At 41.1% G+C, this 27,975-nt stretch overlaps 1 protein-coding gene across 5 annotated transcripts in view; it reads right to left on the bottom strand.

The window, feature by feature from the left end:
- Positions 1–27,975, bottom strand: part of NEDD4L (NEDD4 like E3 ubiquitin protein ligase) — a 342,440-nt gene that overhangs the window by 67,244 nt on the left and 247,221 nt on the right. For 4 of the 5 annotated variants that reach the window (XM_045021773.1, XM_045021771.1, XM_045021772.1 and 1 more), the window contains 5 exons: positions 17,356–17,417; positions 17,137–17,239; positions 12,858–13,024; positions 6,459–6,591; positions 6,007–6,183 (listed from right to left, as the gene is read on the bottom strand). In XM_045021773.1, the coding sequence (XP_044877708.1) occupies positions 6,007–6,183; positions 6,459–6,591; positions 12,858–13,024; positions 17,137–17,239; positions 17,356–17,417 (642 nt within the window). Of the gene's footprint in view, positions 1–6,006; positions 6,184–6,458; positions 6,592–12,857; positions 13,025–17,136; positions 17,240–17,355; positions 17,418–21,120; positions 21,176–27,975 lie in introns of all 5 variants that reach the window. The other variant, XM_045021774.1, reaches the window with a different exon arrangement.

Here is a 27,975-nt window from a genome sequence, read left to right as displayed (position 1 = left end):
TGAGGGTGAGGAACAGATCCTGGCTGTCAGGGAAAGCGGCATTGTGTTCGCTGTCGCCTGCGCCTTCCTCCACGGACCCTTCGTCGTCTTGCCCATCGGCGAACATCGAGTAGGAACTGTCCTGGCTCACTATGCCATCCACTGAGTCCACGGTCAGTGGTGGGACAGTGGTGGCAGACCCACCGAGAATGGCATGCAGTGCCTCGTAGAAGCGGCATGTCTGGGGCTGTGCTCCGGAGCGTCCGTTTGCCGCTCTGACTTTTTGATAGCCTTGCCTCAGGTCCTTGACTTTCACGCGGCACTGCATCGCATCCCGGCTGTATCCTTTCTGTGTCATGGCTTGGGAGACCTTCTCGAAGGTCTTTGCATTACGCTTGTTGGAGCGCAGCTCCGACAGCACAGACTCCTCGCCCCACACAGCGATCAGATCCTGGACTTCCCGGTCTGTCCATGCTGGGGATCTCTTTCTATTCTTGCATTGGGCTGACTCCTCTGCTGGAGAGCTCTGCATCGTTGCAGGTGCTGCGGAGCTCGCCCCGATGTCCAGCCAGGACGTCAGATTCAAAGTGCCCAGACAGGAAAATGAATTCAAATTTTCCCGGGTCATTTCCTGTGTGGCTGGTCAGAGAATCCAAGCTCCGACTGCTGTCCAGAGCGTCAACAGAGTGGTGCACTGTGGGATAGCTCCCGGAGCTACTAAGTTCGATTTGCATCCACACCTAGCCTAATTCGAGCTAGCAAGTGCGAATTTAGCGTTACTCCACCTGTCGGGGTGGAGTACCAAATTCGAACTAAGGAGCCCCCTAGTTCGAATTAAATGGCTTCCTGGTGTGGACGGTTGAGCGATTAGTTCGAATTAACGCTGCTAAATTCGATTTAAGATCCTAGTGTAGACCAGGCCTCAAAGTCCCATGGTGCTTCTGTGTCTATGCAGCTTCAGAGGAGAGAGCTCAGGGAATATACGATGGGACTGGGCAATAAAAAGAAAAATATGAACCTTTGCTTGACTCTCTGGGGCTCTGATGCAGCCCCTCACTAACCTATAGGATAGAATTCACTCCACGTGAAGAGTCTACACAAGATTCCCTGAGCCAAATAAACACTGCGTTTATCACCCACATAGGGGCAGGGAAGGGTGCTGCTCTCACACAGGAGTGATTAAGTGCATCCAACACCCCCATGACCCTGTGCACTGAGGGCTGAAAGCTCTATTCCAGAATTTATGCTGGAATAGTGGCTATGGTGGGTCTTTGCTGGAACCCAATGCCCTGGTCATGGGTTGGTAGGATGAATACATTATCAAACATACTCCCAAGAATCAATTCCTACCTTAAAATAGTAAGAACACCTGCAGGTGTAAAATGTGAATTCATTGTATACAGACTGCGACTGTGTCCACACTGCAATGGAAGTGATAATTTGCCACCTGCATAGACATACCTGTGCTAGCTTTAATCCAGCTAGAATGCTAGAAATAGCAGAAAGTACATACCCAGGGTCCTGGGTGAGCTTGTTCAGCCTATATTGAAGCCTGTGCCAATGCCTTTTTACTGCTATTTTTAGCACAGTAGCTAGATAAAAGCAAGCGTGGGCATATCTACCCGGGTTGCAAATGACATCTTCCACTGCTGTGCAGACATAAGTCTGTGATGAAAGTGCAGTTAATAGTAATATGTAATTGATATCAACTCAGAATTTTAACACAGAAGTTGACCAATTCATTAGGAGGTTTAGAATAGATATTACTCTTAGCCTTCTGTCATTCTGTATAGGTATTTATATTGTACTCATCACAACAGTATCGGTAGTCATAATAAACATTACAGGTGGTATAATAAAGAGACATTTACTAACTCTTAGGCATGTGCTTTAGTTGTCTGTGTGTGCTGCTCTCCCTTTTTTTTTTTTAAATCAGGTTTTCCTATATATGTTTATCATCAGCTGCTACTGGATTTGGTGGAAACAGAGACACTCTTGTCTGCAGACAGGTACCTACCACTTGAGCTTTGCATGGCAGTGCAAGCTTTTTCCTGCCTTAAAGAATTGGATTCTTTATTAAGACATTTGTATTCCCTATCAAGAAAACAGCCTAGCAGCACACTGCACTATCATAGTGGGTAAAAGACTGATGGGGAACAGAGTATGAACTCACTGAAGACCAAGATCACCACCACAAAGTTCTTAATGGTGGTCAAAGGGGTAAGAGAGCATCTGTGATCTTAGAAGTCCTCCATCCCACAGGATTTCTGAACCACAAATTAAGAGAAGCCTCAAGAATGCAATATGTAGCATGCCTAGCTCTTATGCTGGGGGAAAACGCTGTCTCTTACCTATATTTTTTGAAGATAAAAATCTGAGTTTACTAGACAGAGTCAGATGGATTACCCAGCTTTCCAGGTGGATACGAAGATTACTGACTTCATAAAAAAACTATTTTGACAATCATAGCAATTAAATGTCTCTTTACATAATACTAGACACTGGTTCCCATTTCTGCAAAGGGAACTAAGGCTTTAACAAAAACACCTAATAGCATAAGACTCATGATAAAGGCCCTACTTAATTTGCAATATTAAGGAAATTGCAGCTCCTGCAATATTAGACTTCCACCGCAATTTTGATTTTAATTAGCTTACTTTGGATGCTATTTTCACACACAATTTTGCATACGTTTTGAGTTTGCAACAAACACTTTTTTCCCTATTAGTACAGTAGAACCCCATTTATCCAATCTGATAGCAGCTAGGACGTGGGCTGTCAGCCATGCACATTATTGACTAATATAGTTGCAGCAAAATATCTGATATCAAAAAAATTAGCAGGCATAACATAATATTTGAGTGTTTATACTGTTCCAGCAATTTTTTCTTAATCAAATAGGACTCTCTGGCTTTCCAAATAACCACAAGTAACAAAAGATCCATTATTACTTTTCCATGATTTTCCATGTCTTGCCCACAACTCAGACAAAATTATTTGACAACCATCCTGCAACTGAAGTAGGGTCTTACTCATGATATAACTGCGAGAATTGTCCACACTAAATGTGACACAAAGTAATACTGGTAAACGACTGAATTGTATTTCCCGGCTCCAGTTACGTGACATAGGTCAGGATTACAAAAAACTGCACCATATGGAGACCTAACAGTTCTAGACACAGCTACTTAGAGAATTACCCTTTGCATGCATGGACCTCAACACAAGGATTTGGGCTGCAGTGAGAGTGAGGGTTCAAAGGTTGCACATTCCCATCCCCTTTTTATTTAAAATGGGTCTCATTTTAGAGCTATTGTGAGGGGGGGAAGGGACTAGTTTGTTGAGGATCCCCAGAAAATCACCCTGCTTGATCTTTAAAAATACTAATGCTGGTCCCACTCAATTTTTTATACTGACATGTAAGCCTGAACAGGCGGCTCTCCCTTTCTACTTCAAAACACAGGCTACTTCCATGGAAATTGGCTTTATAAACAAAATACGGCCCTAAGCCTTCTCAGATTTGGCAGCAACTAAGGTTCCTTCTCAAAGACTGTTCTTCCCAGATCCCCTCCCTCTGTGCAGACAGCCACTCCAATCTCCCTTATACCTAGGGTAGGGTTAAAGGTTCACCTGCAACAACGGACCAGGGCTCAGCAACACCTGGCAGGCTCAACACCTGCTAACAAGGTGGGTTCTCAGGATAATACTGCCTCCCTGTTAAAAAACACATTCACTTTATAATATCCCCATATAGCGTACTAGCTTCACATGCTAGCATCTGGACTTTAGATTCAAGGCATTAGGCCTAGTGTCAATGATTTTTCTATTACTCATGAGAATTCCATAAGATGGAAAGAAAATCAATCAGCTTCAAAACAACCTCTCATTTGGAACCTTATTCTCTCTTTCTAGCATCAGCAACACTCCCTCTTAACTGAATTAGTGCAAAGAAGAAGCCTATTAATTTAGCTGACACTGTTTGTGTGTCAGCTGCTTTCTGGATACTTTATTGCATTGCTTTTCTATATCGTCTGAATGAGATTGCAGGTTCCATGCATAGAAATAGATCTTGCGTATTTTTAGACTGTTTATTTGCACAATTCCTATCTCAGACATTCTATGCAGAGGACAACTGGCACACAATATACGAATAATGGAATAACTGTGAACTACAGATATACAAACTATCTGGCCTGTTTAAAGAATGATTCAGACTGATACTCCCAGGTGCTACAGGAATACAAATAAATAACATAAAGTAAGTTAAATAAGGTGCATCTCAGAACCTCCAGTCTTTCCTCAAAAGATTCAAACTTGTTGGATCAAAAATTGTATTAAGAGTAAACACAAAGTGAAAATCAATTTTTTAAAAAGAAAATCTCATTTTGCTGCCACATACACTATGCGTGGGAAAAGAATTCTTATTGATGTACCTTAATTTACCAAAGCTATTGGTTCCATGTGGCTAGTCTCCTGTTCCCAGCATGGAGTCCCAATGAAATCAGTGGGTATCTACAAAGGCACCAGGCTCTACCATGTGGTTCGGATTGCAGGACTGGGGGCTACAGAGTCTGCTAAACTAGCCCGCAGCTGACATTCAGATCATCTATTCAAGCAGACTCTGAGCAGAATTTACATCTACTTAATTTTGTAAAGTAACACTTAACCAGAACGTATCTCAATTTAGGTTTCTTATCTCCCGAACGACAATAAGATGTCCTATGAGACGACAATATATTCAGTTTCCTATGTTTGATTCAATATTTACCATTGTTTATTTTATCAGAGACATGAAACATTCCCAAACTTGCAATCATATTACTCGTCCTCCATGATATGATCATGATCATCAATTTGCCTTGATTATAAGATATTACAAATACAAACTGTAACTTTTCATCTTACTAAGGAGGGCGAACATATACAAATCTTACAAAACCTTGAAATTTCATATTTTACCACAGATAAACAGCTCCAATTATATCTTGTTTAAGCCTTTTAATATGATCCAGTTCAAATTGTGAGGCCTTTGCCAAGTTCCAATTTAAGAGACTAGCACTTGTTTTAAAATATATTACAAACATACACAGAAGCAATATCTTTTATTTGTAAGATGACCATTACTGTAACAGTGCTCTAAAGCTAAAATAATTTCCACTAGTAGGATTAAAAAAAATTCATCTCAGTGAAACAAATTACAAAATCCATAATAAATCTAATATTTTACTATTTTAAAATTCTAATACACACATCCACACAAAAACCACACTGACATCCAAACAAACATTCCACAGTGGTGTGCAATTCATCTCAACATAGCAAAATTTTGCCAGTACTTGACAACCAGACAGCAAAACTGACAAGTTTATTTCTAACTGAACTGCAAAAAGCAAATAGGATTTTAAAATATTCTGTTTTAATAATTTTTTTAAATTTTAATATGGAGATATACCTATCTTGTAGAACTGGAAGGGACCCTGAAAGGTCAGAGTCCAGCCCCCTGCCTTCACTAGCAGGACCAAGTAATGATTTTGCCCCAGATCCCTAAGTGGTTCCTTCAAGGACTGAACTCACAACCCTGGGTTTAGCAGGCCGATGCTCAAACCACTAAGCTATCCCTCCCCCGAGTCAAAATAAAAAATAATCAAAAGATGATATTTTAAAAAAAAACCCAATATACTATAAGCCAGGTTTGTTTTTAAAGACACTGGATGAAATTCTGGCTCCAATGAAGTCAATGGCAAAACTTCCATTAACTTCAATGGAAACATGATTTTATCCACTGTCTACAACTCTTTAGAAGATACATGCATATTTAATAATTCTTGCTCTTGTTGAACCTCAACTATCAAATTATAGGACAAGATTGAGGTTATTAAAACGAGAATCCCAGCCCTCAAGTGTAAAATAATACTTGATTCATAATACCTTCCAACTACTACCTACACAGATTGATGATTCAGACCATATCAGACTTAAAGTAACCAAGGTTAGTTCAGTAATATATATGGTGAGCACACTGCTTACAATCAAAGAAGCAAATTGTTCCCCATTGGAATCAGGAGTGACCTGAAGTCTTCTGTTCAATTCATCAGACAGCTCCTGAGGACTGGTCCGAGAGACTGGAGAAGCCGGGGGTGGTGGCAATGACAGGCTTAAGGAATCTCCACTTATACTCGCTTCCTCTGAAATGGTTTCCCAGGGCTGACAAAAGGAAAAAGATTATGGCAAGTTAGACATGTGAATTTGCATGGCTTTGGAAACAGCACCTCATTCAGTTTCATTCCACCTACTATCACCAGAAATTGGCTCAGGCAGCTACCTCAAAAATTGTGTGAAAACATTACTGTACATATTGTGTATTAACTTACAATTAAAAGGAATATGTTTGGAGGAATTTAACTTAGTTATAGGGACTCTTATAGCACCATAGAACAGTTTCTTATTGCCGAGGAAATGATTTCAAAACCTGTACGTACTTCAGATGCATCTCCACTCTCCGAAGGCTCAGGCTCCAAATCCTCACTAATGTGTCTCCGAGAACGAAACCGTCTGTGGGCTGCCTCTTGGTTTATCTGTCTGATGTTGTTGTCTGAATCAGATGCAACGTCACTGGACATTGTGGAAATGAGCAAGGATAAAGGGGAGAACAGCAAAACTATTAATGCTAAATTAACACATTGTAATTCAAGATGTTCTGTCCATCTAATTAAAAAGGCACCGTAAGATTAATTCTTATATATAACTCTGTCAAAATATATTCAAACAGATCAACCCATAGTCCAAAGCAAATAAAACCTGAAGTCACTCACAAAACTTCTGTTTAAATTAAAAAACAGAATTACAGATTTTAGTACTCATTGCAGTTTCTCTGACAACATTAGATTCTGAGATCCTTTATATATAAACCAGGTAGAGCAGCCCACACTTCAATACACTACCCTACCATTGTAGGTGCTCATGATAAACCAACTAGTCCTGCCCATGCTCTGGCACCAGTTCAACACCAAGACCCACCCCTAGGAATCCTGGCCAGCCTCCAAAAGACAATCCTAGGGTATGTTTACACTACTCGCCGGATCGGCGGGTAGTGATTGATGTATCGGGGATCGATGTATCATGTCTCGTCTAGATGCGATAAATCGATCCCCGAACGCGCTCCCTGTTGACTCCGGAAATCCATCAGGCGAGAGGCGGAAGCGGAGTCGATGGGGGAGTGGTGGCCGTCGATCCCGCGCCGCGAGGACGTGAAGTAAGTCAATCTAAGATGCGTCGACTTCAGCTATGCTATTCTTATAGCTGAAGTTGTGTATCTTAGATTGGTCCCGCCCCCCAATATAGACCAGGCCTTAGAGTTCTTCTAGCTGGCACTGTACTGGGTCTCTGCAGGTGTCCTGAGCCTTCTCCTGGAGGGGCGGACAGGGTCTGGTCTATACCTGCAGCCAGGTACATGCCATCCGCCTTCAGCCTGGCAGAGATTCTTTTATGGTGCAGGTAGTCTGGCATAGAACATGCTAGTGCACACCTTCCTCCACCACCTCTCAGGGCTCCAATACAACTGGCAGCTCTTTTATCTCCACCCATGACGTCTCCTCCGAGACCTCACTGAGCTATTGATCTTTTTACCACTACCTCCCCAGGACCTGGAAGCTGGTTTCAGCAACCAGATCTATAGGGCCACCAGAATTGGAGACCTCCTGGACTTTGATTGGAGGGACTGGGTGGACCCTGTGGCACTCGACCAGTGCATGGGGCTGCTCACCTGCACATCACCCATCAGGTGCTGCAGGAGATGACGGCAGCCTTGACCACCCACTTCTGTCGCTTATAACAAGCGAGTCCTGCAGGTCAGTCTTCCCCGCCCACCCCTCACTCCTGGCCTTCTGGAGTTTTTCATCACCCGCTGCCCCAGGCATCCCCAGCACACAACTTGAGCAGGCTCATTGCCATCTATCCAGTCCGTCTCCAAACTGTGTGCCAAGAACATCTGTACACCCTTGTGTTTCCTACCATCCACTTCCTTGCCTTTGTGTCCTGCCCCCTGCTACCACTTACTGTAGGCCAGTCTGAATTCCACTCTGGTTCCATGGCCTGCTGGGAATATTAGCAGGCAGCAGTTCTATGGAGCCATGAGCATGCATCTGGTACAGTTCCAATAATTCTGACACCTGTTCTTTTTGCAACAAAAGGGAGACCCTGGTGCACATCTACATAGAGTATGCCAGGCTGCAGCCCCTTTTCTGGCTTCTCCAGAACCTCTTATAGTGGTTCTGGCTGCTCTTTCCCCCACACTGAATGTGTTATTTCAGGAAGTTCAAGGAGCCACAATCAATACTTTGGGGTAGATTTCTTGCTTTGCTCTGCACCCTTTGCACAAAGTAAAAATTAAGTAATTTAATCACATTGTGCTCCAGCAATTTCTCCCCACCCCCAACATGCTCTCTGCACCAGGACTATGGAGAGGGAGACAAAGGAAACATATTTTGGCTCTGTGCCTGCTAGAGATTCCCTCGTGGGGAATCACCAACGGGAAATGCAAGTGGTTGGGAGTGAAAGCCACCTGTAATTCCCCTTTTGGGGATCCCCCTGGCATGAGGGAATCCCAAGCAGGCACAGGCTCACAACTGCCAGTTCCTACACCTCTCTCCCCTTCACCCTACACCCTTACTCCCCTGATGCATGGAGCATGTTGGGAGTAATGGGGAGTTGCACTTATGATCCCTGAGGCTTGAAACTGTAGCCTTCAAAGGCAATCGTGTTAAGAAAAAAAGTTTCTTCATAACCATCACTTTCAACAGCTACAATTTACAGCCTCAAGGGGCACAAGCGATTCACAGGCCACACTCTACAAACCCAGACCCTAGAACACTCATCACCACATTTCCTCATTACCTGAGTAGGCTATATTTGAAACACTGACCTACAAGTAAGATGATACACAGCCTACTAGCAATCACATGAGCCACTAGGTTTCCTACTTCTGTTTCACAGATTCAAGAGCTTAAGGCCAGAAGGGACCATTCTAAAGCACAGCTTCCAGAAAGCTTCACATCAAGACTGGAAGCCTATCAAAAGATGAAGAATCTACCACTTCCCTTGGTAATGTGTTGCACCAATTAACCACTCATTATAAAAATTTGTGCCTAAATTTCTAATTTAAATTTCCTTCCTTCCGCTACTAGCCCTTCATTCTTATTATCTGCCTTTCTCCGCTAGATTAAAGAGCACTCTAAGACCCAGTATTTTCTCCCCAACCTTCTTGATAAGCTAAACAAATTGGGCTCTTTAAGTCTCACTCTCAGGCATTTTCTCCAGCCCTCCAATCCTTTTTATGGCTCTTTTCTGTATTCTCGCCATTGTGTCCTTTTTAAAACATGCACGCCAGAACTGGTACCATCAATGAAGCATACAAAGGTAAAATCACCTCCCTACTTCTAATTCCCCTACTTGTACATCCCAGGATCACATTAGCCCTTTTTGCCATAGCATCACACGGGGTGCTTCTGATCAGTTGTTTGTCCACTAAATCCTTTTCAGAGTCATTGCTTTCCAGGATACAGCCCCCCGCCCACTGCCCCCCTCACCATTCTGTAGGAATGGTCTGTATTCCTTGCTTCTACATGTATGACTTTGCATCTGGCTGTACTAAAATTCATTTTGTTTGAACAGGTTTAGCTTACCAAATGATCCAAATTGCTCTATATGACTGCCCTGCCCTTGTCATTATGCACCACTCTGCCAACCTGTGTCATGCGCAAATTTTATCAGCAGTGATTTTACATTTACTTCCAGATCATTTATGAAAATGTTGGCTAGCATTAGGCCTAGTACTGAGCCCTACGGAACCCCACTAGAAACACCCCCATTTGATGAGGATAATTCCCCATTGACAACTATTTTTTGAGATCTGTCAGTTAGCCAGTTCTTAATCCATTTAACGCATTCTTTACTGATATTGTATTGTGTTATTTTTTTTAAATCAGGTTTTTGTGCAGTACTAAGTCAAATGCCTTACAAAGTTTCAATATATTACATCTACCCAGTTATCTTTATCAACCGAACTTGTGCTCAAAAAATGAAATCATGTTTGTTTGACAACTCCACAGTCATAAGACAAGCCCCATCATTCAGTATATAACATCCCAAATTCCATTATATCAGTTGGTTTTAAAAGCGATTCAAAACGTACAGAATAAAAAGGCACAATATATTAATTATTACAACTGTTATTGTTAATAAATATATAATCTAATTAGAAATCACTGTCTGCATAAAAATATTAGTATCCAAATCTCTAACGAAGAGAAAACCTAGAACAAACGGTAGGGTTTTAAGACGTGTAGACAACATATATTTACATAATTATGATAATAAATATAAATTAATATTCAAAAGATGTTACTGTAACAATTATCCCATTGTGGAAGAAGAGTAGTTACGTCAAACAGCAGAATAAATCCAGGTGTTTGACTAATATTTGATTTCAGTACAGAGCTTACCTACTCAATTATGCCTGGCCTACCATATTTTGTAACAATAAGAAATGTAGAATTAAGAACATGAAAGGACCTCTGCCATCAGTAGAAGATTACATAAATTACACATTTTGGTGTATATCAGAATCTCTTAGCATAGTGAAATATTTTTAGCTGTATTTAAACACAAAAGGTATGCTGCAGATTTCTCTTTCCTCTTTTACAGTTCCTATTGTAAGCACACACTTATCGAATAAATAATCTAACTAGTCAGCATAGACCTCCCAATAACCTGCAATATGCCCATAATAGCCTTGTTGGTACCAATTTGTGTTAACTATTATATGGGTATGATGTTAGAATAAAAAAAGTACTGCTGTTCACATTTTATCCACAATACACATACACACGGAAGCACAAATAACTTATCTATAATGGCACAAAGCTAATATGGGTATCTTGATACCTAGACCACACATGAATAAAACTGGAGAGTTCTTGAACCCTCCCAAGGAGATATGGCTCTTTGTATAGAGGCATTTTCCAATAACCATATAGCTCCTAATACCTTTTGTGACCCCTCTCTTCCCCCAATATTTAGCACAACTGCCAAATCATTTACAGATATTCATATGTGAGGTTCAAGAAAAGCTGACAGGACATTAAAAACACTGACAGCTTCTTACCATAAGTCCCCCTGCCTTCAAATGTTGTAACACCATTAAGAAAAATCTATAATTTACTATCAGAATTAATCAACAGCTATTAATAAATGCACCACCGTGTCTCTAAGCTTCAATTGACATCTATAAATAAGGGGAAAACTGAACATTACAGAAATAATATGACAGTTTGAAAATTCCTACTGATTGGTGAACTACAAGGACTCTTCCTTACTTCAGGATCTCTACAAATGTGTGTCAGGCGAGATGTCATTCTACTGAGTAAGCTGGGCTTTCGAGGTGACTGCCTGAACTTCGATTTCAGCACAGCCACTGTAAATTATCTAACTTGGCAGGCCAGAGAACACCCCTAAGGCTGGCTGCATTGTTTCCTTCTGTACATTTCCCCAAGGGTCTTCCAACTCTAGTACGTGTCAGATTTTGCCCTTCAACGTGAGCATACCTCACACTTGTGAATGGGAGTTGCATGAGAAATGTCATATGCATACAAATTATAAAGAGAAATGGTGAGCAGAGATCTAGGTTGTATGGTTACTATGTAAATATATGTTAACAAATTACATAAATCTGACCCTCTGTCAGTGAGGCTCAATGAAAGTGGAAGTCAGTCTGCCTTTATAAAAACTGAATTGTGAGAGAAGGTCTAGGTAAAAACAGAAACAAAACAAAAATCCCTCTTTTTGACCAGATGGGAAACGTAAACCAACATCCTGAAGCAGCAAAAACTAATTACAAACCAATTCTGTCGGTTAAACTTGTTTATTAATTCTATTTTACAGAGATAACATGTATATAGAGGGCTTAACTAGATTACCCTCTAGTTTGTTAACTTAACTAGATTACCCTCTAGGTGGTCTAATGTCTACAATTTGCAGTCAGTGGAATTCTGTTTAAGTACAAGGGCCTGATTTAGGTGATCCCAAGGCAGGATAGGGTATTTCACTATGTGCTCAATCCTGTTGTACACCCTTAAGATCTACTAAAGCCAATTAAGAGTTGAGGGCATTCAGCAACATACGGAAAACACTTAACATCTTGTAGAACCTGGATCTATGGGTTTGATCCAGCATCCACTGTAGTCACTGGAAAGACATCCATTGACTTCAGAGGATTCTGGATCAGGACCTGAGTGTTTAAGGAATCACCTGGTTTCAAACTGGGACTATTATATATAAAAAACTCTCCTTTTTTCCTGAGTCCATGTCCCTGTGGTAATGATCACCTATTGAAGTGTTTAAGATTTTGTATGTGCTTGGAGATTGCCTCATATAAAAATTTTGATTAACTCCAGATTTGTCTAAAATAGTAAAATGGTCTAGATGTTTGTTTCATTAGCTGCAACACAGTTTTTTAAAAAAGAGAATACCACTTTTTAAAGGAGTACAATTTCATCTCCAAGTGAAGGACCTTAGCCTTTAATTCTCAACTAAGGAGAGTAGTTTATGAAAAAACAAACAACTCACACACTCAGACCAAATTATATTCCCCGATATTTATCACAGTTAACATCAAATTTACAACTAATCTGTTATTGTAAAGAACAACAACATATGAACATACTTCATAAAAGTTTTTAGGCCTTTTGTTTTAAGATTTGTTCTGCCTACTGCCTGGGATATCTATTGTGAATTCATAATAATAATAGTTGTTTAAAAGAATAACCATCCTTACTCATAATCTTGCATGTTCCATCAATTTATTGAACTACTCTGATACTTACATTAAACTTGGTCGGTGCCACTGAGTTGTCCTGTTGTTATGGTTGACATAGTAAGTACGGCCCAAATTGTCCACTTTTTCTTCCCATCCAGGAGGCAGTGGAGGAGGTGGTAACTCCTCTTGATGATGAGATACAGAGTCATTGGAGTCAACCACCTCCCATGCACGCTTAGGAATAAAAAAGAATTATAAAATTTAAGTTAAACAAAACAAAGTTAAATTCCTGTGGAATTCGGGTATGATGTTTTCTTATATTTAAAAGTTTCTGAAGTGACGGATTAAGAATTAAAATTAAGAATAAAATTCAAATGGAATGAAACAGAACCTGTCCCAATGATTTACAACATACCTCATATCTTGACAAACAAAAGAAAGACAGTATAAGCTTTTCAGATTGTAGGATGTATTTAAACTCTCTCAAAAACACTTCAATGTTAACAAGTACTTTGTATAATGCTAACAGTCACTGTGTTATAGTAAATTCACTTCTCAACAGAAATTAGCCCAGTTAATTGTCCTAGTAGAGGAGAAGATGGGAAGTTAACATTTATTAAAAGAATATATTGTATTCTTTGTCCTTTTCGCAACCCCCTAGTAAATTACTTTTTTTAGGACTCCATCCTAGAATCAGATCTTCTAGCAAATGCCCTGTACTTGTGTCACCAGCTGTCAATTTGGGTTCTTTGTAGGTCGTGCTTCATCCTCAGTACAAGATTCTGTACACCAAATTCTACCCTCATTTGAATCGATAACCTCCTCTTACTCCGAGTCTGCAACTCCTCCCCCCCCCCCAGTTGCATATGTGCAAAGTTATGCTTGCGCTTAAGCACTTTGCTTAAGTGAGGCCTAAGGGCACTCCACTCCCATTGATTTCCACTGGAGTGGATGATGCTCACCTTCTCAGGGTTCACGTTCAGAGTCCTGTAATATCAGGACCTTGCGTGAGCCAGGAGGAGATCCAGCTCACAAAGTAAAAAGATATAAAAGCATATTTTAACTAGGCAGATGGGACTAAATCCACAAAAGGACTCAGGTACCTAACTGCCATTTCAGACATCTAAGTCCAACTTTTCACAGTCACAGAGATCCTCAAAGCCTGCAATCAAATGCACTCAAAATCCTCAGGTGTCTGAGTTTCCAGCATTAAAGTCTCCAAGGTGCCTAAGTTTCTGTCAGTGAACATGCATGCAGCTGCCTCTGTCTAGGCGCCCAAGTGCCCATCTCATGCGTTCCTTGGCCTATCTTGCCTGCAAGGCCTGATCTGGTAGGCCTGGGGAGTGGGAAATGGCCTGACAGGGACAAGGGATTTGAACTTTGATTTCCCACTTCTCCCTTAAGCACTGAACGATGGGCTATCTTGATATGGAGCTCTCTCAGTCTCTCTTGTTGAAGCTGTTCCACTGTGTATAAATAATTAAATGTGCATTGGGCCAGAAAGAGTGAGAATGATTCTGAAGTCCAGTGGTTAGAGCACTCAACTGAGAGAAGGGAGACCCAATTTTAAATCTCTTCTCACCATGCGGGGGGGGAATTTAAGCAGAGATAAGTCCCTTTCACGTTGGCTTGTGTGAATCCGAAACGCTTCACATGCATTGTATAGAGCGCCTAGGTGCCTAACTCAGGGCTGTGAATTCCACTGGATGGCAAGGCACCTAAAAGTTAGATGTTGCAACACTGAGCATTGCAACGTGCAAGTCCCTTTGTAGATCTAGCCCAGAATGACTCTGAATACAAAACAGGCATAGGAAGCAGAGACTTTGAGTAAAATGGTGCTGTTTTTTATACATTGAAAAGTGACTGAGGGATCCATCTATCAAACTTGTTTTATAAATAAAGTGTACTTAGCCTTGTAAATAATTCATTAACCACACAGTTACCACTGCCTTAGGAACATATTATTTGAGGTGTCTTTTCAAATTCCAGTGTAGGTAAATAATTACTCTATTTAATCATTTTGCCTTATGTAATATTTTGAGATATTTTAGATTTTATAGTGACAGCTTCAATACACTAATCGTAAGTTCATCAATAAATATTTCACTCCTATCTTTTTTTTTTAAGTTTTTTTTTTAAACAGGTGCTATATTAATTTCCAGGAAATGCAGATATGCTTTAGAGGTCTTCCTACCCCTCCCCCCGCCTTTAGAGAGAGAGAGAGAGAGAAACAAATATTTTAGGATGAGATACCCCCCAAAAATTTACTTTTTAGTAAGACAGATTGTTACAATACGGATATATGACAACTGCAGACTCATGGTAAAGTAAAACAACAGATGGGCTTTAACTAACATCCACTGTGAGATCTAATTGAAATTAAGACTACCAAGACAAGAGTTGAGAATGTTATATAAATTTACTGCAAGGCAACTGCTGTGACTGAATGAGTTTTTACAGTCTGCACAGTCAGTCCTGCCAAGAAAGTAACAATGAAAAATTCATGAAGACAGTTGATTCAAAGTACTCCTTCTAAAGGGAAACTTATCTAATGCATTCTATCGTGTTTATGCCAAATATAAAATACTTGGATAGATTTTTCTGAAGGTTTTTAACCACTGAGTAATCTGCAGAAGAGTGAAAGTATTCAAGAGGGGATGAAAGAAAAATCATAATAGAACTATTGTAATTAAACAAGGTAGAACTTCAGAATCACTTGCAAGAGCTGGTGTGTTTGCAACGGTATAGAGCATCATTACCTACATCAGAAGGATGACTGAGATTAACTTGTTACCAAAACAAACATTATGATAAATCATCACTACATGTCCCTCTTACTAGGCTGGGCAGATGCTTAGGAGGGTGGAGATCTGACTGGACACCACAAAGCAGATGAAACCACACTCTTGATCATAACCTTGATAGCTTCATGAAAAAAAAACAAAACCAAACCTGACTCCGTAATTCTTAAACATCACATCCACCATAATCTCTCCACTGTTGAGGACAGCCAGACAGTCCCTGAAATCTAGCCATGAGATAGTGAACAAACCAGCAGACAAAGGGGGCACCATTGTATGCCAATTGGAGAGCTTCTCTCATCGACATAGCTACTGACTCTTGTGGAGGTGGATTAACTAAGCCCATGGAAGAAGCTCTCCCGGCGGTGTTGTAATGGGAAGGAGAGTGAGAACATATTACACCAGGAAAAATGAGGGGAACAAGGAAGTAGAAAGATGAAGAGAAGTAGTGGTACTTAAAATTGGCCACACTTTATATTAGGGTTCCTTGAAGGAATAGTTTATAAAGGGATAATAAATTAGTAAATGTTTTAATCACAGGTTAATCAATTGTTATTGAGTCCACTGGTCAATAGGTTGCTTATGGATGGTTTTTATAACACCTTCTACTGATATCCTTTAACCATGCATGAGATGTATGACTTATGTCTGTACATACACATATGGCATCTATTAATTATTTATTAATCTTTTTAAAATGATTTATGAAGGTAACTAATATTAAAAAAGTGACCTCAAAATTAGACCAAGGGAACAAACAGTCTAGCAAAGAGAGGTAAAGATATACACTCTTAAAAAGGAAAGGCGAGAGGAGTGAAGGAACGAATGAAAAAGAATAAATATAAAAGAGAACATAGTAAGTTGACTTAAAAATTATTTGTAATAGAAAGGTTAACACTAAAATGATACATCAAACAAAAACACGCTTGCTTTCATCATGAAAATATGGCTGTGGAAAAAGTTCCTTTTTGGTGGAAAATAAAGCAAAAACTTAATTAATTGAGTTGGCATAAAAACGGATCTGGCAAAAATAAACAAACATAGCACTTAATGAAAATTCAGTGGAGGAGGGTTTTTTTGGCAGGAGTGGGTGACGGGGGTTCAGAGGGTAGGGTAAGGGGTGCCAGCTAGTGAATCTTGCTGGGCACTAAAGGAAGAAAAACTGCCAGGTTCAAAAAGAGACAAATATAATAAGCTGAGACAGACTTCATTTGTCTAATAAAGATAAAAATCTTATAATTAAATAGGTTCTTTGGAGGAAGGAGTCTTAAATGCATTATTTTTTCTGATGACAGCAAAATGTACAATAATGGCCTTGACTTGAAATGGCTCATGACAAAGGCAGATGAGGCTAAATAACCCAGTAGACAACAGTAATTTCCTCTAGTCCATTTCTTCGAAAATCATCATTTACTCTTCCTCCATGTACTACAGGATGGCATTGTGTTGAGTTTATGCCTGGTCTTTAATGAGCCCAAAAACGTCAGCATGGTTATAATATGGGACTGGGGGGAAATAGTAAGGGAAATAAGTGAAATTTCTTACCTCAGATTCCTCCCTTTGTTCACTAGTTTCTTCCTCTTGTCCTCCATTTTTTGGCATATAGGCCATTTTCAGTCTCAAAAAACCCTTTACCCGAGATTTGTGGCTAAAGAACAAGACAATATTAACAAAGGAGATTAATCAGGCAGTATTCTTTTAAAAATAAAGTATCATTTCTTTATTAAGTTAAACAGAATTTTTGTTGGATACAAAACCCCTCACCTTCTTGGTCTGAGAAGGAAATCCTTAAACGTGTATGGCCGTTCCATGGTTGGGTCTTCTGTCTAAAGTCATAGAAAAAAATAAAATTGAAGTGCTGACTCTCAAGAATACACAAATACACACTACAATTGTTATAGGGATTTACTAAAAACACTTGAAAAACATGTTTGAATAAACTAAAGTCAAAGGAAGCGCTTGTCTACCAGTAAGAGGTGATATTTACAGGTGTTGCATATTATTGAATAATAGGTCCACTAGATGTCGCTATAAACACCAACAGTAAGTTGGACCAGCCATCATTTATGTACAATAACTCCTCACTTAACGTTGTAGTTATGTTCCTGAAAAAATGTGACTTTAAGCGAAACGATGTTAAGTGAATCCAATATCCCCATAAGAATTAATGTAAATGAGGGGGTTAGGTTCCAGGGAATTTTTTTTCACCAGACAAAAGGCTATACATACATACATACATACATATATATATATAATATATATATATATATTATATATATATAGTGTATTACACACACACACACAAAGTTTTAAACAAACAATTTAATACTGGTACACAGTGATGATGATTGTGAAGCTTGGTTGAGGTGGAAGAGTCAGAGGGTGGGATATTTCCCAGGGAATGCCTTACTGCTAAATGATGAACTAGCAGTTTGCTGAGCCCTCAACAGTTAACTCTTACAGTCTACGAGGCAGCAGGAATGGAGGGAGGGGAGACAGCATCGCAGACAGAGACAGACACACCCCATATGAGAGAGAGAGAGAGAGAGAGAGATGCGCATTTCCCCTTTAAGTACCTGACCCTACGCTTAAGTACACTGCCTTGTTAATTAGATCAGCTTGCTGAGACCGCAGCTGCTGCCAACAAGCTCCCTCTGTCCTGACCCATTGTGTGTCTCCCCTGCTCTATGGAAGATGAGGTAAGCGGGGTGCAGGAGCAGAGGAGAGGGGGACACCCTGACATTAGTCCTCCTTTTCCTCCCCTTCCTCCCTCCCCCTGCACAGCAAGCAGGAGGCTCGGGGAGCAGCACCAAGGCGGAGGGCAGGAGTAGCACATGGCAGTGGGGGAAGGGACAGCTGAACTGTGGGCAACTGATAGCCTGCTGGGCAGCTGCTGCACAGGGAACTTATGGGAGTGGGGAGCTGATAGGGGGGCTGCCGGTCCACCCTGGTTCCAATCCCCCACCAGCTAGTTGCAAGGGGCTGCTCTTCCTGCAAGCAGTGGACAAAGCAGGCGGCTGCCAAATGATGTTAGAAAGGAGCATTGCACAACTTTAAACAAGCATGTTCCCTAATTGATCAGCAGTGTAACAATGAAACAATGTTAACCCGGCCGACTTTAAGTGAGGCGTTACTGTACACTATTGAAATATTTACAAATCAGTGAAGAGAGGAAGAAAAAAAGCAGACTAAAACAAGTCACTATAACTTGCTCCAGCCACCTAACAGTAATGTTTGAAAATTACAGGGAATTGTGCTCTGATTTCAGCCAGAAGGAGCTGCATGAATATATGAACAACATTTCTTACTCATTTGAAGAAGGTTAATAAAACACTATTGAGCTATAAAATTAGCTTTCATTTCAGGATTTCGCAGCACATCACAAAGACATCTAAGCCTCCCAACAAATTCACAAGGCAGCTAAGTAACATCAGGCACAGAGGTTGGATTTTCTGATGTGCAGTGTTACCAATTCTCCTAATTTTATCATGAGTATCATGATATTTGGTGGTATTCTTAAAGCCGTAGCTCTTGGAGTCTTTTGCTTACATGAGAATCTCATCTTTTACTTAACACCCTCCCCACCCCACTTAATCCCCATTCTAGCCTTTAAGGTTGTGGAAAAGCTCGGGAACATGAATCTTAAGACTCAAAAACCAGAAGTCAAATGAGAACCAAAAATTAATTGTTTTTTTTTTTTAAACTCATGAACTTTTGGGGCCCAATTCAAGATTTTTGTACACTTGGGGTTGTCAGTTCTGGAATTATACACTAGTTGTCTGCTCACAGAAATCTGATTTCCAGGAGGTGCTGGTCACCCAGAACTCCATTTGAAGACCATCAGAGCTCCAAGTCCTCAGCATCTCTCAAAATCAGAAGGGTATTGTAGTGAGGCAGAATGGCCTCCCTCTGGACCGGAGAACAAGGGAGCACTACACTCTCCTTGGTGGGCAGAGCCAAACCCAACCCACCCCCCTCGCCGGAAGCACCAGGGCACGGCAGGAAGTATAAAAGGAAGCCTCTGAAGCTCAGCTGGGCCGGAGCCAGTGGAGAAGACGCGCCTCTGCCTTGCTGTGGCACCCAGGAGCAGAACCTGCCCCCTGCCATGCCCTGCCCCCAGAGGAGACGAACGCAGACGAGGAGTTGCTGGGACTGCCAGTGGCTGCATACTCTGAGGAGCCCGAGAACCTCTGGAAGCTAGAGGTACCAAACCCCGGGGAGGCAGGCAGTAGCCCAGGGGCAGCTGAGGACTGGCTGGCTACAGGGCTGACTGCGTGTCAGTCAGTGTGTTGCAGCTGGATCCCTGCTGACCCAGTGGCAGACCACTTTGCCACTGTTAGGGCCCTGGGCTGGGAGGCGGTGAAGCAGGGGAGGTCTGCGTACCCCAGCCACCCCAACCCTGGGGTGGCCAACTCTCCACCTTAGGCCACGAGGCCTGTGCTCCGTGAACCCCCCTGCTAGCATCCTAGACTGTTTGCCAGCGCGCAAACCCCTTTCAGGGCCCCTAGACTGTGTGGGCGCTCCCCCTTACCCAAACCCCAAGACTGTGTGTGTTTGTCGGCTGCCTGAGCTCCAAGCGTAGGCTAAAGCCTGCTCCCTGCTCTGCCCTGCCAACAGGCCGTCTCCAGGCACCAGTGCAGGAAGCAGGTGCTTGGGGCGGCCAATGGGAAGGGGTGGCACATCCGGGTCTTCGGCAGCAGGTCCCTCAGTCCCTCTCAGAGGAAAGGACCGGCCGCCAAATTCCCAAAGAATGAAGTGGTGCGCTGGACCTGCCGCCAAAGTGCCCCCGATCACGGTCCCCTCCCCTCCCCCCTCGCCGCTTGGGGCAGCAAAAAAGCTGGAGTCGGCCCTGCCTGCCAAAGGGCCAGGGCTAATTGACTGCATTTGTTTACTGGCTGCTTGAGCACACAAGCCCAGGCTAAAGCCTGCCCCCTGCTCTGCTGTGCCCAAAGGGCTAGATCTCATTGACTCAGTGTATATGCTGGCTGCCTGGGCTGGGAGGCTTAGGCTACAGTCTACCACCAGCCCAGCCCGAGGGCTAGGGCCCTAGACTGTTAAGTGTTGTCAACCCCACTGAGGGGCTACGAGCTAGAAACTATGCCGGGTGCTACCCGCCCGCCTCTGTCAAACAGGCCCAGAGCTCTAGACTGTTTATGGCTCACCCTCCCCCCCGATGTGATCTGAGCCTGAGGACTGAACCCAAACAGAATGAGGCAGGGTGGCCTCCCTTCCCACTGGAGAACGAGGGAGCATTACAGGTATCTCCAACTGGGTACTCCACGTTAATGGACACTTCTGAAAACGTGGACTCAACTGATGTGTCCACGGTCATTATAGAACCATAAAGCTGGAAAGCAGATCCAGGAGCACTGATTACCATCATTAGCCATCCTCCTTTCCAAATTACTGTAAATTCAATGTTTTGTGTGTTGTATTTGCAAAAAAAGTGAAAAGCGAAAAGTCAATGATCAATATTCAAAGATTTAAAGAACTCCACACTAATTCCTTCAGGGTTTATAATTAAAGTACCATGCAGTTTTTTCAGCTGAAAAGTCCTTTCCTGCATTCCGTTTCCACTGAATTCCTATAAGAGACACATTTCATTCTTTTAAAGAAGATAGAGTTAACAAGTGGACAGGATCCTAAAATATGTATAGAGATGAGATTTATCACTCCTTACTTCTATAATATTTTACCACTCTGAGTGCTGTACAGAACATATACAATAAGTCCTGAATTCTGCTTTATTAGCTCCAGCTTGTAGATGGCAAAGTTGAAGTACAGAAAAGTCCAGAAACTTGCCAAACAAGTCAACAGAACAGACAGGATGAAAACTTAGTAAAGTTTCAGAGTTCTTCGATTATGATGCTTTTCAGTAATAAAAGAAAGAATGAGAAAAAAATTGATAATCATTTCATCTGTCAAAGTAATTTTCTATTTGGTTCCTTTAGCACCAAAATACTACTGTTACCTTATTACGAGGCATGTGGATAACTGACAAGTACAGAGCCTGGAATCTTAGCCATGCACAGCGGAACTGTGTTGAGACATCTTACTGATTGTGGAGAGAGCACTGGGAGCAGCTAACGCCTTTTCAAACTAACTTACACAATATGTGCCTCTACGTCAGCTCTTGCTCTTTATTTTTCATTTTAATTTTGGCCAACGCACGCTACTAAAAAAGTATAGATAAAAACGAATGTAAAAATAGCATGACTGTTCACACCATATGTGCTCTATAATATCTTGTACGACATTACACTACTTATTATAGTAGTGGGGCTTATCACATCTAAATTGTAGATTGCCATACACACCTATAAAGGACAACCTTCACCCACACATTACAGTACATGTGCTGTTGGGTCTATCAGAATACATGATCATCCAGCAACTTTACAACTTACACTATACTCTTCCAACTACTTAATATACAAGCAGCCAATAACAGTGTTATGACTCAAGCAGACCTCACCACTAAAAAATGATGAGCTCTGAATGAATATGTGCAATATCTCAACATGGAACACACACATCCCTCTCCCGCTAAATATGAATATTAAAAATAGATATCGGACCCCATTTCTATAATACGTAGCATAGGAATTAGTTCTGATTTGTCCATATATAAGGGATCCCTTATAATACTATTATTTCTATTATCATGTAAATATTTGTCACTTCCATACAATACTATGTTCATACATTAAAATATAAACTAACTGAAAACTATACCCTCATATATGTAAGCTAATACAAGGATAAGGTATATAGTATTTATTAAATACAAAAGTATGTTCAAATAATGTTAGGATTGCAACCAAGAAATTAAACATTACTATATCAGTCAAACATATCTTAAGATATAAAATACAGAGTTACTTTGCTTTATTTACAAACATTAATGGATAGAAGGTCTACCAAAAATGGAGCAAGGATTTATTTATAAACACTTATTTATGCATAAAATATTTTTTTTTGGTGGGATCCAAGATTTCTGTGCCCTGGGCTCTCAAATTTTTACATTTTCACTTTTAGACAATTTAAAATAGGGAAATAGGTGGCAGAATATAAGGAGCATAAAAAGGCCAAAAAGTAAAAGAAAATTTGTTTTGGACATAAATATTTATTGGAAAAAAACAAACCTGGATTTTTTGTGACCAATAAATGGTGATAAGTAGGCAGTCATATATTGATCCAACTGGAATGGCTTCACCTATGAAGTAAATATTTAAATAATCCATTCCCCTGCCACTCCAAAACTTTTACTGGTGTGCAAGACAGTGTAGCTTAGAAATGTATTTAAAAGCTGCATTATATAGTGAATAGGACAACAACATCTGCATGACAAACTTTAATTTAAATTTAAAAATTGGAGATATACCAATCTCCTAGAACTGGAAGGGACCTTGAAAGGTCATTGAGTCCAGCCCCCTGCCTTCACTAGCAGGCCCAACTACTGATTTTTGCCCCAGATCCTTAAGTGGCCTCCTCAAGGATTGAACTCACAACCCTGGGTTTAGCAGGCCAATGCTCAAACCACTGAGCTATCCCCCTTCCTCCATATTTAACATGTATTAAAGAAAGATAGATTCTTCAATGTGCAGAGCCCTGACCAAGAGAGGATGCAAGCTACCAAAAAGACCATGAGTTGTTTACACCTCCAGTCCTATCGCTGGATTGGGAGACTGGGTCAAGCTCTGAGTTGCACAATTTGTAAGGAAAGTGGGGCACTCTGTGGCCTGCCACTTTCCTAGTTCTCTAGGCTGGTCCTGAGCAAAAGGCCTTGTAACACTATAGTGCTAGTAGTGGGTAGCCACTTTTCATAGTTTTAAATTTCAGCCATTTGACATTTTCCCTTGCTGCATCCCTCCTCCATGACCCAGCACAATATCTCCAGCATTTTTGAGGTGTAATTGCTCCAAAGGGAGCTACTAAAATTGGTAGGTTGGCCCTCCAGGAAACCTAAGGCAAAAGGGGTCCAGCCATAGCAAACCTCAAAGATAAGAGAGGTCTGCAACAACACTTAGCAAGTTGGAAAGCTCCTGTGAGAGAGTCCCCACTTGCATTTATCTACTAGAACCAAGTTTCCCTGAGAATCCCACATCAGCGAGTGGCTGAATGTGTGTGTGTGTGTGTGTGTGTGTGTGTGTGTGTGTGTGTGTGTGTGTGTGTGTGTGTGTGTGTGTGTGTGTGTGTGTAGAATGTTTTAGATTGCACAGCTAGCATAGAATTCATATTATTATTCACAATTTCTAAAACAGAATCACTGCATCATAGAAATGTAGGATTGGAAGGGACCTCAATATGTCATCTGGTCCAGTCCCCTGCACTGAGGCAGGACTAAGTATTATCTAGACCATCCTGTATTATCCTGACAGGTGTTTGTCTAACATACTCTTAAAAACCTCCAATGATGGAAATTCCACAACTTCCCTAGGCAATTTGTTCCAGTGCTTAAGTACAGTTACTGTTAAGAAATTTCTCCTAATGTCCAACCTAAATCTCCCTTGCTCCAATTTAAGCCCATTGCTTCTTGTCCTGGCCTCAGGGGTTAAGGAACAATTTATCACTCTCCTCTTTACAACAAACTTTTTCATACTTGAGGACAGTTGTTATGCCCCCACTCAGTCTTCTCTTCTCCAGACTATGCAAACACTATTTTTTCAATCTTTTCTCATAGTTCATGTTTTCTAGATCTTTAATAATTTTTGCTCCTCTCCTCTTGACTTTCTCCAATTTGTCCACATCTTTCCCAAAGTGTGATACCCAGAACTGGACACAATATTCTAGCTAGGTCTTGTCAGTGCTGAGTAGAGTGGAAGAATAACTTCTTGTGTCTTGCTTACAACAGTCCTGCTAATACATTTCAGAATTACATTCATTTTTTTGCAACAGTGTTACTAGGGTGACCAGATGTCCCGATTTTATAGGGACAGTCCTGATATTTGGGGCTTTTTATTTTATTTTTTTTAAATATGGGCTCCTATTACCCACCACCCCCTGTCCTGATTTTTCACACTTGCTATTTAATCACCCTAAGCCGTACAACAGTAATATTGCATACTAAATGATACTGAATATCATTACTAAATTTGCATTATTACTTCAGAGTTATTTAGACAGACATTCCCTTCAATAATTCGAAACAGTAAAACTTTATTTTAGTCACATTTGCTACAGTCAAAGGTCAATCATTAAAAAAATTACATTTTTAAAGTAGAATTTTCATTAACTTGATTGCCTTATTTACTCCTTTCTGCATGTAATGTCTGTAGAAGACTCACTATTAGCTTCTGGGGAGTTCTTCTGTAACAGAAAATAGTCACAAAGGACCGGTCACCCCGAAAGAACCCCAGCTAGATGAATGGGGGCTTCTTAAAAAGCCTCCAGCTACTGTTCAGCAGCTTGTCATGCAGTGCTGTAACCCGGGTGTTCCAGGTCTGATTTGAAGACTCAAATCTGCCCATCACCACTAATAGCAAAAAGACACACACACAGAGCACTAAGTACTTTTACAAAGGGACCTTCCTATCCTTCTCTGAAGCAATCTAATTTATTAGCTCATCCCAGTTTATCTGCCTTGCTTCCTAGTTCTCCATAGAAATAACTGCCAGATCACTTAACCTTTCCTGTCTCATGGACATTCTTAGCTAGGACTTGATTAATTTGAGTTTGCTTTCATTAGCAGCCATGGTTACAGGAAGACAGCAAAATATATGCAGTGCTGTTTCTATGTTAGGGAAACTCACACCTAAAGACCTTTCATGTATGTAGCTAAGGAGATCAATGGGTACCTTTGTTTCTAAGTCATCCTTAAAGATTAATTTGCAAAAACTGGCGAAGAGCTCAATCTTGTTTTCAAAACTCTCAGACTTTAAATCCTGTGGGTAGATGCTTGCTAAGTTTCAAGCGTGCCTCTATAGGTTTTCGCTGCTGAGACTTAGTTTCCTGCTCGTCAAAAAAAGCAAACCTTTCTGACTTCATCATACGTATGCATACTATTCTCCAATTGTGTTAATATTGTGTCTAAGATGGGTTTTGAAAACTTTTTCAGGATCTGATGATCTTTTGTCCTTTGCAAGTTCACCCGGCATTATTTTTCTCTTTTGACGTTATTTCTCTTTGGGCTGCATGGATATTCCTAACATTTCAGTCTGCGAAGCAGGAGCTTTCTTACATGCAATGAACCCAAAAGCCCATAATTCTGACAAAGCATCTTGAAGGCAACTAAGTAAACTGCAAGCCATTTGAATGTCAAGATCCAGACTCAAATTTGTTGCTCATAATGTTAATTTTTGATGAGATAGTATATCTTCTCTCTTCCAAAACAACAATTGGAAGCTCTGGTTTGCAAGCTTTCAGCTTCCAACTTAAGTTCTAGTGTAAGATTGCGTAAAGCCATGATCGTGTCTAAAAAGCATCAAAAACACCCTCAACCTGATTTTTTAGTGGTTGGATTCCCTCTGCCTTTGCTGACCATCTTGTCATGTTTTGGCATTTTTCATGCTAATATGCTTTTTCAACATAGCCCATAGAAGCGGAAAATAAGGTATACAAACTCTGAACAATTCCAACTTGAGGAACAATCATTGATGCAGCTTCCCCCCAGTTTCAGTGAATGGGCAGCACATGGGACAAAAGACGTGCTGATTTACTTGCTGAATTTGATTTTCAACACTGTTGTATGCTGCAGCCACATTAGCTCTGGGTCACAGCTGTGGCCCTTGCAATCAGCCATAACTAAACAGTTTCCCCCCCAGCTTCTCTAATATCCACACCAGAACAGGGAAGAGTATCTACAAAGCTCTCAACAACCTTCACTCTGTTTTTCAGAACCTCAACATACCTTAACACCTGATATATTTGTTTCATTCAGAAGAGATCTGGAGTGCAAACAAACATAACAGAGAAGTATTTAGTTATCCTAAACTCATCAAAAATAGTCTGCCATATCTTTCTTGCGATACTGTCTATAAATTTATTTTGAATTTGGTGTGATAAGTACCTCACCTTTGCAGTACTGGTTTTAGTAGCTTCCACATGTTCTCGCAACACACTATCATATCTTGCAAGCATTTCAAGTAAACTCCACTATGAGGACTGTTTAATTTCTCATCTCTCCATCCTAAGTACAGCAAAAGATGATGTAAAATATGGCACCACATGTTCTTCTGCACTTGATAGCAGGTTTGTACACCTTTCTCAATTGTGAGAACCTTTTCCAATCATTCTGCAAATTCCATCCAGTGAGTGATTGCCTCCATGTATTCCTTTGAACATTTGTATTGGCAAATTTGTACACTAAAGTGCAAAAAGTTTGTGAATGCAGTTTTATGAAAGGAAGATGATGAATTTGGCTGGAAAAGCAAAGAAGCAAAACAGAATGAGGTGGCAAGACTAACTGTACATGAACCAAGATCACTGGTGTAATTTCCCATTAGGCGTTTGATAAAGAACCACGATTTTAATACTTGCCTTCTTTAGCATTCACTAGGCAAAAAGTCTTCTTGTAAATTAACAATGGGACAGTTTTCTACCAAAAACAGGCCAATAGATTTTCATCAGTTGGAGCCAAATAGCTGGATCTTTCTTGTCAAAGTCAAAATTCTGCCCCATGCTTTCAATAATCAAACCACGTTCATTGTCCACGTCCATAAGTAGCGGACAACTTTCTGTGTCTAGAATCAGATACTGTGGCACTCAACAAACCTGACAAACCCAAATCAACATCCTCATTAGCTAAAGAAGGCTCAGAAGTGAAAGCAGATTTTTCATCTGGAACACAGCTGAACTTTGCACATTTCACGCAACGTTGTAGACTCAAACTTTTCTGATCTTTTTCACGGGCCTGCTGCAGCTTGTGAGCACCACTCTTGTGTTTGTAGATATTCATGTTGGAAATCACAGCTGACCATAAGAATTCATCAATCAAGCTCTTCACAAATTAATTGCAAGGTTTGGATTGACTATGGTAGCTGGTGAAAGATCTAGCTAATATCTCTGTGAATCTTGGAGCTATAACCTGTGCTTGAAGTGGAGATGGGGGTAGAAGATCCCCCAACATTTTCTGAACCTCGAGAAGGCTCACTGAGGCCTGCACAGAGCTTCTTCCAGAGCTTCTGCCTCATACAGCTACCCTGACTCCACTCCACCCTGTCATGGACAGGTACTGCCCACTCATTGGCCCACCCATCAGCAAACAGGAGTGGGAAATGCCTGCATCCATGGGGAAGCAGAGCAGAGGCAGCAGCTCTGGGCAGGGATGGTGCAGCCTAGAACCTGGGGAGGGGCCAGGAGATGCTGGAGGGGGCATGGCTCCTCCCACACTGGCCACCCAGCATCTTATAGGGACAGGCTCTGAGCTGAGCCCACAAGAGAGGG

This window comes from Mauremys mutica, chromosome 6, assembly GCF_020497125.1.
Source record: "Mauremys mutica isolate MM-2020 ecotype Southern chromosome 6, ASM2049712v1, whole genome shotgun sequence".
In the NCBI taxonomy this organism is placed as follows: Eukaryota; Metazoa; Chordata; order Testudines; family Geoemydidae; genus Mauremys; species Mauremys mutica.
This window is presented reverse-complemented; position numbering and strand designations above follow the sequence as displayed.